The sequence below is a fragment of the Dermacentor andersoni genome, chromosome 1 (assembly GCF_023375885.2).
Source record: "Dermacentor andersoni chromosome 1, qqDerAnde1_hic_scaffold, whole genome shotgun sequence".
NCBI classification, from domain to species: domain Eukaryota; kingdom Metazoa; phylum Arthropoda; class Arachnida; order Ixodida; family Ixodidae; genus Dermacentor; species Dermacentor andersoni.
Genome location: NC_092814.1, coordinates 311,875,642 through 311,888,676, shown reverse-complemented (window position 1 = coordinate 311,888,676; position 13,035 = coordinate 311,875,642). Strand labels below are relative to the sequence as shown.

The 13,035-nt window shown below is 46.1% G+C and overlaps 1 protein-coding gene across 1 annotated transcript in view; it reads left to right on the top strand.

Annotated features, from left to right (window-relative positions):
- Positions 1-13,035, top strand: part of LOC126547826 (uncharacterized protein C05D11.1-like) — a 120,785-nt gene that overhangs the window by 53,433 nt on the left and 54,317 nt on the right. The window contains exon 12 of the mRNA XM_050195818.3: positions 5,923-6,066. Coding sequence (XP_050051775.1) covers positions 5,923-6,066 — 144 coding nt within the window. The remainder of the gene's footprint in view (positions 1-5,922; positions 6,067-13,035) is intronic.

Here is a 13,035-nt window from a genome sequence, read left to right as displayed (position 1 = left end):
TGGCATGGAAACCGTTTGTACTCTGTTTGCACGTTTATATCGCAACTCTGAAAAACCAGTTTGCACGCTGCTCTGCTGTATATCTCAGTGATAGTGTTGCATCACACGCTAATGATAATGTAAGTGTGTTGCTCTACACTAGAGCTTTCTAATGTAATCACACATTAAAACTTTTTGTGAGTGCTTTATAATGCTGTATGTGCCAGACAGTGCCTGTACACAGGACTTAAAGATTTCACTTAAAGAGCTCCTGAAACGGCTTGGACTAATTTTGTAGACGCGTAGGGTACAGCTAAAGTTAATAATTTGCACCACAATTTGTGGGAAGCATCTCATATTAAGAGAGCTATGGACGATTACAAGTTACCCTCCTCCATAGTCATGCATTTTCTCCTCAACTCGTTCGCCGAGTGATCAGGGCTAAGCTCTCCATCAGGATGGCACATCGTGTCATCGACTTAGGGTTCTCTAGGAGCGCGTGCGCGAAGCTATCAAAGCAGCTTGCGTTGCGAGCATTCTGTCGCAGTGCCGAACTTGTCTGGTATTCCGGTAACCACAGGTGAGATGGGTGTTTTGACAGATGGCTGGAGGCATAAACTCAAGCTGATGAAGTGAGCGGCCTCATCGGTCTGCATGGTCGAGCCACTTGTTGGCGCAGAGATTAACCAGCCAAACAAAGCGCTAATATTGCTCTAAACAAGTGTAAAACATTTTAAACATTTATAAAAACAGTGTGTTGATGATTACACTCCTGCGAAAAATTTACACCAGCAGCAAAGAAGAATACATCTCGTTATTGCTGCTGTGTATGGTTGAGCTCTGTGCCTCCAGGTGGTTGCACCGTGCAGACCATTCGCATTTGCGGTTCTGCTCATCCCGTTAAACGGCACGATCAAACGGCCAGGCCCTGTCCCCTTGCGCTTTTGTTTACCAGAGTACTGGACTCGCGAAACACTATTGCGGTAGTAATCCTCCGGTGTAAAATGACAGCCGCAAATGCACAAATCCTGGCGCCAATTGGATAGCAGTAGTCCGATGCACTGCAACCAGTCCGGTCGTCTGCTGCCTTGCAGAGGGACACAATGTCGCAGCTTGACATATTGCCAGTCGCTACGTTTGCAGCCCACAATGCAACAAAGTCAAATCATGGTGCTCGCGAAAAGACTGAGACCAACTCTGACCGCAGAGCTCTCGTCAAAATGGAGCACATTGTAATACAAGCAGACGATGCTTGCTGTGTGCCGGAAGTGCTTAGGTGTAGTGAGAAATTGTTCTTGCGCATTCTCTTTATGTTACTTTCTTTTTATAGAAACAAATTAACTAACATTTCAACTATTACGAACATCATTTGTTTGCCATAAAGGTGGAAAAATTATAGATGACGTGCCCTGGGCAGCCAATCGGATAGCTCGCCCTACTGACGTCAACTGGGTAATTTACGTCATACGGGTAGGAGCGACTGAAAATTCCGCCGAGCAATGGGCTGCGATCAGCAGCGATGTACATTTTTAAAACCTTATAATAAATTACACGCTTTACGCGGAGCACTTAGATGCGTCAATTAATGATCAGAAAGACCTACTCCAATGACTCAGTACGTTTGTACAAAATCGTTTCAGGGTCCCTTTATAGGGACCCTGAAACACTACTTGAACATAACGAGAAAACGTTGCCGATCTGGAGATAAGGCTTCTGGGACAGATAATGGGAACATGTAAACAAAATATTATTGCACTGTATGCAGCAGGGAATGTAAAATCTTGTGTCAAAAACAGGGAAAAATCGCTTGCTTTCTCCTTTGCAATATTGTCGTGCAGCTACATCGCAAGTAGCAAAGCCCACCAACAGTTATTGGCTGATTTTGTGATTGTGAGAACGTTCTCAGTAATGCTGTTTCAAGAAAATGTGCTCTCCAACCTAAAAACAAGAAGAAAAACGAAAAATTAGGTTGATGAGTGTACGATTTCTTTAACCATGTTGTGTCTTTGCCAGACGAGCTTTCATCGAATTCTCAATTATTCTCAGTAATACTATAATTGCTAACTTTGAGTTAAATAAATGAAATACACACATGTCTGTGATCTTGAAAAGGTGAAAAAAAAAATATTTCATCTTTGCACTTCCGGTGTACAGGCACCAATTGAACGTAGCTGTGTCTGTAGTGCATGGCCTCCGAGATCGCACTGACATGCTGCGTAGTGTAGATACCTCAGCCTCCATGGTATGCCGCAATGAGCCCTTTCATCGGCGAGACTATCAGACAACTATACTGATTGCATCCTGATTGCATACAGATTGTATACTGATTGATCTCTCAGGGATGAAAGTGCTGCACCAGTTGCGCCATCTTGTGCTAAACCATCGAGCTGCACCAACCTGCGCCAAAACACTAAGTTCAAATGAAGTTGGCAAATTCAGCAGGATGGGCGTGTTCAGTGGTGAACACACAGCCATAGACATGCGTTCCTTAGCGCTTAGCCCTGCAATGCAAGCCTAAGCAATCCGTTTCATTGTCGGCGTCTTTGGAGTGTGCGTGTGTTTGGTGGCATAATTGTAACTAGGCCACAAGAAAATGAAAACTGTTTTTTGATATACAGTGCATTACGAAGGTTTTATAAAAAGTGCTCCGCGTTGGCGTATACGTGGAACAGCTAAAGATTATTTGAACTGGCATTCATCTCATGGGGGCAGTCGATAAGGAAAACCGCGCTGAATGAGTAAGGTCGTGCGGTATGCTCAGCGTGTAGCTCATTAGTTTCATTATACATATTAGCGCTCGATTTTGCACTGTATTGGTACATCTGCATCGATTAATGGGCTAACGCCCTGTGCATGTGACATTCTAAATTGGTTTCGCACATACACCATGTCCGGTTACCGGAATGATAGTGCGGCGCGCTGAAAAGGACCTTGCCAGTTTTCATGAAACTTCTTGGTCGCAAATATCCAATGGCAGCCATAATCTTCACTCAGATTTGCACTCCGGCTATACCACCTTTGGCTCGGGTGCACCACAAAAAATCAAGCTCTTGCCACCGCACAACGCAAGCCAAGGTTGTAAAGTTTCAGAATAGTAAACCTTAGTGGCCAAATTGTGGTCGTAATTAAACTTTCAGCAAAACCGCAAACCTCTGAGAGAGAGAGAGAGAGAGAGAAGGGAAGAAGGAAAGGCAGGGAGGTTAACCAGACTGAGTCCAAAAAAAAAAAGCAAACCTCCGAAATTGCATTTGCAGTAGTGATGCTGGCAACCCAACTTCCACAGATCAAGTCCAAACATTTTAATAAACCATTGTTCAGCGCACAATATATCGGCTGCCATTTTACGTTGGCGTTATGGTCGACAAGGCAGACCACAAAGCCAGTGAACATTTTTATTCCTTTATTGTTTTCAACAATATTTTGGAGCTTTTCCCCGCAAGTGGTGTGAAAGCCTGGCAAACGTCCAATGGCCAGTATGTCATTTCACATTTATTCTGCGGTATTCTGCTATCTTAACTGAAGGTCGCCAAAAATTTAAAATTACCAGAGGGCACCATGCCAACTGCGTTCACAGTACCTTGATGGGTGTTGTTCATGGTGGCCACTGTGAATATGTCTCGGTCATATTGCACGGATATGTTTAATTAGCTAAGTTTATAAGTTTACCTAATTGATGTCATTGAAAGCGTGGATCTCGTTGACAAATGACTGATAACAGCATTTAAAACAAGCAATGATTCTTGAAGACTTCTTTAACAAGAAACAAGAAATAAGATTAATGACGCTGTGGCCATGACAACGCTGCTGACAACGCTGCTGCGCACCAAAGAATGCATCAACCTTTATGCAAACCTCGTCAAATAGGGGCACTGGGAATGAGCTATCGCGCATTTTCTCACCGCTTTTTGGGGCGCACCTTCGATCCCTATCAAACGCCAAGTAATCTATCTTGTAACAGTTCGCTTTCCGAACCGTTACGAAACTGTGGCCCAGGTTTGCACGTTCGTAATATACACATTGCACTAGATGATGACGTTTGCATCTGAGATCACTTTATTACTGGTATGGGGATGCATTAATTATCATGAGGATTTTTTTTTATTTGAAGGCTTTTTCTTGTTTTTTATTTTTTTCTTTGGAACAAAAAAGGACCACAGAAGACCTAGGTCGCTGTATACGTGATTGTTAGTCATTTCCTGGCATATTCCACAACTTTTGCATTGGCACCTTAATCATTACGTAAGGTAATAAATGTTAGTTCATTAATATTGAATACTAGTTCCTTGTCCATAATGAAAAAAAACGACTATCATTAACACAAGTCTATCAAAATAGAGTGGGCGCTGTTCTCAGAAAGCCATCATTGTATTTTCTTGGCCACATTTAGTCGGCACATCAAGTATGTAACTTAATGGTGGTTTCTGAGAAACCTGTGTGTGTTTTCTTAGCAGCTTCATGCTACAGTCAGGTGGATGGCCATTTTTCCCTGTCATGAGTTTTGCTCGCCTTGCGGGCTCCCGCAGAACTGATGTGCTGTAATGTAATAGTGTTCTGCAAAGTGAAATAAGGAACACCTTTTTGTTCATATGCCTGTCATCATCATCATCATCATCAGCCTATTTATGTCCACTGCAGGACGAAGGCCTCTCCATGCGATCTCCAATTACCCCTGTCCTGCGCCAACTGATCCCAACTAGCACCCGCAAATTTCCTAATTTCATCCCCCCATCTAGTCTTCTGCCGTCCTTGGCTGCGCTTCCCTTCTCTTGGTACCCATTCTGCAACCCTAATGGTCCAATGGTTATCTAACCTGCGCATTAGATGACCTGCCCAGCTCCATTTCTTTTCTCTTAATGTCTATTAGAATATTGTCTATACCCGTTTGCTCTCTGATCCTAACCGCTCTCTTTCTGTCTCTTAAATTTATGCCTGGCATTCTTCGTTCCATCGCTCTTGCGCAGTCCTTAACTTGTTCTCAAGCTTCTTTGTCAGTCTACAAGTCTCTGCACCGTATGTCAGCACCGGTAAAATGCACTGATTGTATACTTTCCTTTTCAGTGATAACAGTAAGCTCCCAGTCAGGGGCTCACAATGTCTGCTGTATGCGGTCCAACCCATTTTTATTCTTCTGTGAATTTTCTTCTCATGGTCAGGGTTCCCTGTGATTAGTTTACCTAGGTAAACATACTCCCATTTCACTCATATTGGCCTTTACCAAGATGCTCCAAAATACGTTTACTGCTCCAAACCTGCTTCAAAGGGCCAGATTTGCTGCTCCCAGAGCTGCTCCAAAACTTCCTTGGCCACTTACATCCTTGGGTCTCTGCAAGTGACTTAGTTCTAGGCACCCGAGTGCCCATCTCATGTCGAGAGAGCGTTGCTGACGTATGAACTGGAAGGAGCATCTTAAATGGGGGAAAATATGAAGAAAAAAAATTCTTTTAGGTGCGATGACTACTTCTAACTCCTGTTATACTTGAAGGAGTTGAAAAATTTTTGCGGCAGGGAATTCGTGAGGCGACATTCCTTAATAGTGAGGCCATTAATTGATTAGTTAGAAAAGTATTTAAAAAAAAACTTTTAATGCCATAAAACATTGATGACGCTGAATGCTTCTGTTAATTTTTTTTGTCCCATTCAGCTTTTCCTGAAGAAATTCTGTATACAATGACACAGATAGTTATTCTTTGCAGTTATGACGTATGCAAGCCTTTTTGTCATAGGAAAATTGTGAGTTCATTGTTGAAGCAATGCATATTGATGTAGTCAATGCTGGGAAGTTTGTTATGATTGCTCCAGTTGGGATCAGCATGAAAATTATGTGAAATATAAAGACTTCTTACAGTTAACGCTCAATATGTACCTAATGAGGACACTTTGCATGCTTGCACTTTTCTTGTTAATTGTCCTACAAGCGCATTTACACTCATTCTTGCCATGCAGGTGATTGGGGAACCGAGCCCGCATTTGATGGGGAAGATGTCTGATGCAGAGAGCCAGAGGATCCAGCGTCAGCGAGAAACTCTTGGGGATGAAGGCCTCCAGAAGCGAGCTGAAGCCCTAGAAAAGGCCATTGAGGCTAATGAGGCATGTCCTACCGGCAAAATGTCTTGCCTTTTAATATCTTTGGCTGGTCGTAGCGCTCGGAATGGGGCCCCAGGTTCAGCTGATTGAAAAAGAGCACTTGCAATGTGTTCGGCTGGTTCCATCCACACAACCAGCTCCGGTCGAGAGCAATCGAAGGTGCTCCATTTGTTGGATCAGCTCCGATATCCACCCACCGTAGTTGCTCAGTGGCTATGGTGTTGGGCTGCTGAGCACGAAGTCGCGGGATCGAATGCCCGCCATGGCGGCCGCATTTCGATGGGGGCGAAATGCGAAAACACCCGTGTATTTAATTTAGGTGCACATTAAAGATCCCCAGGTGGTCGAAATTTCCAGAGTCCTCCACTACGGCGTGCCTCATAATCAGAAAGTGGTTTTGGCACATAAAACGCCATAATTATTTTTTAAATCCGATATCCAGCCAAGCTATTGTCACATGACTTTCACTTCCAAGGTAGTTGCCATTATTGTGTAACAATAAGGCAGGTGTTTCTTTTGATGCTATTAGACCTAAGGTGCTACCAAGCTGCAAAACTGTTTTGATTTCTATCTACCAGGTGGCAGCACAACATCTAGCATTAGTCTTGCATTGGCAATGTGGAATGCTCTACAAGCATAATGTATCACTTCATCATTGATGGCATGCTAGAATGTAAACCTTATGACACAGTGGTTCCGCGGAGAGGCAGCGCATGCATATCACTGTGACATATCCCACAAAGCTACAACAATTTAAGGGTGTTGCTCTTCTTGAAATACCATTAGTGAATAACAGCTTTTTGTGAGATGTCGAAATGTATGAATGACCATGTTGTAGTCGTGCAAAGTACAGTAGAACTTCGATGCGATCCTGTTTTGTAAAATTTCCCGGCGGCAACATTCTCGATTGAGAATGCAAAAAGATTACCCAATACAGATACACTTCTTTCTTACTGGTTAATACATTCCTGGAAAGCATGATCATTTGGTACTAACATTCAGTATATCGCCAAAGTGTGATGTTATGATGCATTTTCTGGTTGCTAGATGCCATGTGAACAAGAAAAGGCGAGAGGCACACGCAATTGAGAGTAGCAGGCGCCCACGATGGCAGCTTCTCTACAGTACTTGTTTGCCCTTGTCACGTGAAAATGCTACGATGCACTCAATTTCCTGTCTCAGTACCTGCAAATCTCCTCACGGGTCGTCGCACGTCTCCATTCGCAGCTATTTCTGCCAGTCATATTGCGATAAACATCTTCACCTATTTGTTTCACAGAGCATGTGGCATAGGAAGTAATAGGTGATAAGCCAAATGCGCCTCCGTTCCCGGCCGCAGGTGACGCGAAGTGAGTATCATGTTTCGCTGTGGCGGCATTGTGGAATCTTATTCCAGCATTGCCTGTTAGTTTAATTTTATTTTGGTTTCCCATCGCCATTTTAAATCTGCAATGCGCATCTGAGGGCATTAGGGCCCCACCAATTCAATGCACATTGGCGCCTTGTGCTGCAACGATTTTCACTGAGTGGGAATGTTTGAACTTCCTGCCAAAACGCTTTGCCTGGAGAAGCTGCTGACCCAGGCTGAATTTGTGGAGCATAAATGTAAGCTCTCTGAAACCGTGTAAATGGAAATGCGGGTCTCTGGCCACTTGGGCCCCAACAGATCGGCATGCATCAGCTTCTCATGCTGAAACGATTCATGCAACACTTCGCATTAAATAAATGTCAACTACAGTTGAGTCTGCCAAATTTTTTTGTGACATTGGATTGTATGTTTCCTTGGTTAGTGTATTTTTTCTGGCATGTTTTCCCCAAAATCGGGATCGACAGTCTCGAAGAGGCGGTGTTGCAACAATAATGAAAGAAAACATTGAATTCAAAACACTAAACGGTATCCCAGGACACGAAAGTCTTTGGTGTGAAATGAATATTAGAACGTCACGAGTCCTTCTCGGTACAATTTACTGACCCCCTAACTCACCTCTTTCATTCTTAGAGTCGATACAGAGTTACTTAGAAGCAAACAAAAAGCGCCACTGCCGACTACTCCTAACCGGTGACTTCAATTTACCTGCAATTAACTGGGACACATTTGCCACAGAATTGCGGGACCAGGCACACTGCGATTTGCTCCTTGACATTGCATTCACCCATGACCTTTCACAAATTGTTCGTCAAAGTACGCGAAATTCAGGGGAAAGTCCATCTATCCTGGATCTGGTATTCCTTGATGGGCGCTTCGACCAGTTTGAAGTGTCGGTTGAGGAGAGTATCTCAGACCATGAAGTTGTCTTCGTTCAGATAGCACATAAGGAGACAAAGTCAAAATATAAAGAGGTGGTTACATATGTTCCAAATTTTTTGGAAGCTGATGACACAAGTATCATTGACTACTTGTCATTTGCACTGGACAATTTTGATTCTCAAAGTGATATTAATACCATGTGGCAATCGTTCAAGCATATTATTTTCCATTGCATTAGCAAATTTGTGCCGGTTCGTAAAAGAAAGAAAACTAAACGGAACCCTTGGATCAACAGGGAAATCATCCAACTAAAACGTCGAATAAGCCGCCAGAGACGGAAAGTAACAAAAGACTGTGTCGGCAGCGGCAGGCAAGCGGGGGGCCCCGACCGGCGAACGCGCGGCTAGCGCCGGCGCAGTGAAGGAGACACGGAGCTAACTACTCCCGATGAAAACCGGAACGAAGACTCCGCCGACCTGCGGCTGTTTATTACTTATAAAGGCTTCACATGCTAGATGACACCTCCCGATTGGTCCAAGCTTGTCACATGACAGAAGGGAGGTACGCCATCTAGCTAAGCAATTACAAAACATACATGTGCAATGACACAGATCTGACAGGGGGCGACACTATACTACATCATCCCCCCCTGGAAACAAAGTAAGCATACAGTGAAACGTGCACACATGACGCGCACTTAAGTCCAAGGACAAATTCAGTTCGTTCACCCCCACGTTCACACACGCGCACCAGTCGCACACAAAGCACGCACTTAAGTCCACAACAATTTCAGTCCGTCCCTGCCCAAGTTCACATACACGTGCACCAGTCTTGGGCACCAAAACACAGGCAGTCACTCAAATAAAGTCCAACAAGAAACACGGCACAAAACTTACTGCACCGCAACAAGGAGCACATTTTATACCTGTGTTAATGAAACATGTGGACTGTCTGCTAAATGTCACAACGAGGCCCTTAGCCGTGGCATTTCGAAGACGTAAATACGCTCTACACTACAGAAACAAAATCATCGAGCCACGGAGGCAGTTTTCTGTCACGATGAGGACGCGTGCGTACTTCAGAAGAACTTAGGGGGTTGCGACGCGTATCGGTCGACTTTAAAGACCCAGTCGTCCCACTATTATTTACCTCCCCCTGGTTGGAAAACTGAATGTGGTTGTCGCTCAAAGCTGGAGAGGGTTGCCCAGGAAGCTCCTCTCGACGTCCCAACAAGTCCTGGGAGGCTACCAATTCCCCAACGGAATCAGAGACTGCTGACTGTGCAGACTCGGAAGTGATACAGCCAGACGAACTACTTAACTGATGCCTATGAAAGGACGATGTCACTACAGACGAGTCATCGGAATGACTATCCAAGTTTGAATATGAGTACAAAAAGTTTCTATCACTTGTACACAATGTACTACTTGCTGGATCCTTCATCACTACGGTTAACTTAGACACATGCCACGTTTGCCCATCACTGAGTAGAAAAGTAGATGGTCCTATCTGGGCCTTGACTTTACGAGGTTTACTGTACTTAAAAAATCCCTTCCTGTTAAATCTTATTCTGACGGTGTCTCCCACCTTGATACGAGTTGCCTGAGCACCTCTACGTTTGTCTACGTACTGTTTAGTCTGCCACTGTTTCTGCAAGACCTTTTCTTGAACTTGAGACACAAGACTGTCCTGTTCCCGCAGATCTACACAGAGCCGCATGGTTCCATCCCTCTTGCGCACCACCACGAGTGGAGACACCCACTCGGAAGCCTCGACGCGCTTGATGACGTCGCAGTCCTCGAGACGTCGCAATTCATTTGTGACCTGGTCACGGAGAGCCAGGGGTAGTCGGCGCAACTTTGAAGATACTGGTTTCGCATCTTGCTGCCGATGAATTCGGTGCACAAAGTTGTTGACGATGCCCAACTCGTCACTGGAAAGGTGATCAAAACCCGGAGGCACACCTGTGGGGCTCTGTACTGAAGGAAGCGATGGTAGACGACATGGCAGCGACGTACCGTCGATCTGTATGCCCAAGCGTTGGATGGCGTCTAAACCCAGCAGTGATGTTCCTGTAGTCGTTACGTGGAACGTGACGGAGCATGACCTTTGGAAAAACTGGACAGTGGCTTGAAACAGGCCTTGAATGTCAATGCGTTGCTTGGAGAAATTTTTCAAGTCCACTGTTTGTGACAGTCTGTGCTGTCGACCAAAGTGCTTTCCAAAATCTTCGGCCGTCATCAATGAGACAGACGCTCCCGTATCCACCGGCAGTCGCATGGAGACGCCGTTCACTACGACTGGAACTTCCAAATCTTTTTTAGTTTCAAAAGCGCTTACCGTCAAGACAGACGCGGACGGCTGCCCTGCGGAAGTTGAAGACAGCGTCTCTGCGGAAGAGACGTGTTGAACAGTACGGGTTTTTCGGCATACTGATGCAAAATGGCCCAACGTGTGGCAGGCGTTGCACCGCCGATTCCTTGCTGGACAATTCCTGTACGTTGCAATATGCTTCGTGCTGCCACACCGATCGCATGCACCACGGTTCCCGGAGGAGCCATGTGCGAAATGTCGGCCCTCTCGGCGGCTTCCCGGAAGAAGTCGGTCGTCTCGGCGGCTTCTCGGAAGAAGTCGGTCGTCTCGGCGGCTTCTCGGAAGAAGTCGCCCATCTTCATGGCCTCCCGGACTACGTCGGCCATCTTGGCGGCTCCCCGGAAGAAGTCGGCCATCTTGGCCCGTCGACGGAACGCCAAGTTGAGATGCCTCGATTCTTCGAACATTTTCGGAGCCGAACGCGCGGTTTGCTCGATGCAAGGCTTCTAACGAGCGTCCAATTTCTTCTGCCTTGTCCAGGGACAGGGTTTCGCCATGAGCCAGCAACTTTTCGCGAACGCTGACGTTCGCTACGCCATGTATTATCTGGTCTCGGACGCGCTCGTTGTAGGCTGTGCCGAAGTTGCACTGTACCGCCTTCTCCTTCAATGCGGTCACGAATTCCAGGAATCCTTCTCCCTCGAACTGCTTTCGACTGGTGAATTCGTGCCGTTCCGCCAGGACATTTGTTGACGCGGCGAACAGCCGGTCAAGCCGCTGCAAGAGTCTCGGAAACTCTGACGCTGGCGGGACCGCATCACTTGACGTTGATGCTGCGCCGGTTGACTGCCTTGCTGCTTCGCTTGAAGCTGACGCTGCGCTGGTTAACTGCCTTGCTGCTTCCTGCTCCTCGTCTGCAAAGTACTTCCGTTGTCCCTCACGCCCGAGAGCGCTGACGAGCGCGGACGCTCGTCGCGCGTCTGTCCAGTCGCCACCGCCGGCCGCTTCGAGGTGGGCATGAAAAATTTTTTTCCATCGATGCCATGGAATTAACGGTGGCCCGGGCAGTTCCAGAAAAACGGGAAGGTTCGCCGTGAAAGACGCCATGCCCGGTAGCGTGCAGGAGACAGTGCAGAAAACAAGCCGGAGCTCGCAGCAGGAATGGGGCAAGGAAGAATAAAGGGGGCGAGAAGGCCTAGGCTCGGAAGCCTCGCGACGCCAAGTGCGTCGGCGGCGTTTGCCTGCCGTGCGGACACGGGAAGGGTCGCTTCACTTACGAAGCTCGTTGGTTTCCCGGGGCTTCGGTCGGAACCGCTGCGGGAATCCCATCTTCGTCGCCAAAAGATGTTGTGTCGGCAGCGGCAGGCAAGCGGGGGGCCCCGACCGGCGAACGCGCGGCTAGCGCCGGCGCAGTGAAGGAGACACGGAGCTAACTACTCCCGATGAAAACCGGAACGAAGACTCCGCCGACCTGCGGCTGTTTATTACTTATAAAGGCTTCACATGCTAGATGACACCTCCCGATTGGTCCAAGCTTGTCACATGACAGAAGGGGGGTACGCCATCTAGCTAAGCAATTACAAAACATACATGTGCGATGACACAGATCTGACAGGGGGCGACACTATACTACACAGGACACGAAAGTCTTTGGTGTGAAATGAATATTAGAACGTCACGAGTCCTTCTCGGTACAATTTACTGACCCCCTAACTCACCTCTTTCATTCTTAGAGTCGATACAGAGTTACTTAGAAGCAAACAAAAAGCGCCACTGCCGACTACTCCTAACCGGTGACTTCAATTTACCTGCAATTAACTGGGACACATTTGCCACAGAATTGCGGGACCAGGCACACTGCGATTTGCTCCTTGACATTGCATTCACCCATGACCTTTCACAAATTGTTCGTCAAAGTACGCGAAATTCAGGGGAAAGTCCATCTATCCTGGATCTGGTATTCCTTGATGGGCGCTTCGACCAGTTTGAAGTGTCGGTTGAGGAGAGTATCTCAGACCATGAAGTTGTCTTCGTTCAGATAGCACATAAGGAGACAAAGTCAAAATATAAAGAGGTGGTTACATATGTTCCAAATTTTTTGGAAGCTGATGACACAAGTATCATTGACTACTTGTCATTTGCACTGGACAATTTTGATTCTCAAAGTGATATTAATACCATGTGGCAATCGTTCAAGCATATTATTTTCCATTGCATTAGCAAATTTGTGCCGGTTCGTAAAAGAAAGAAAACTAAACGGAACCCTTGGATCAACAGGGAAATCATCCAACTAAAACGTCGAATAAGCCGCCAGAGACGGAAAGTAACAAAAGACTACGCAAAAATAACTGAGTTGTCTACACAACTGCGTTCTATGATCACTGAAGCCAAAAGTAAATATTACAAAGAAA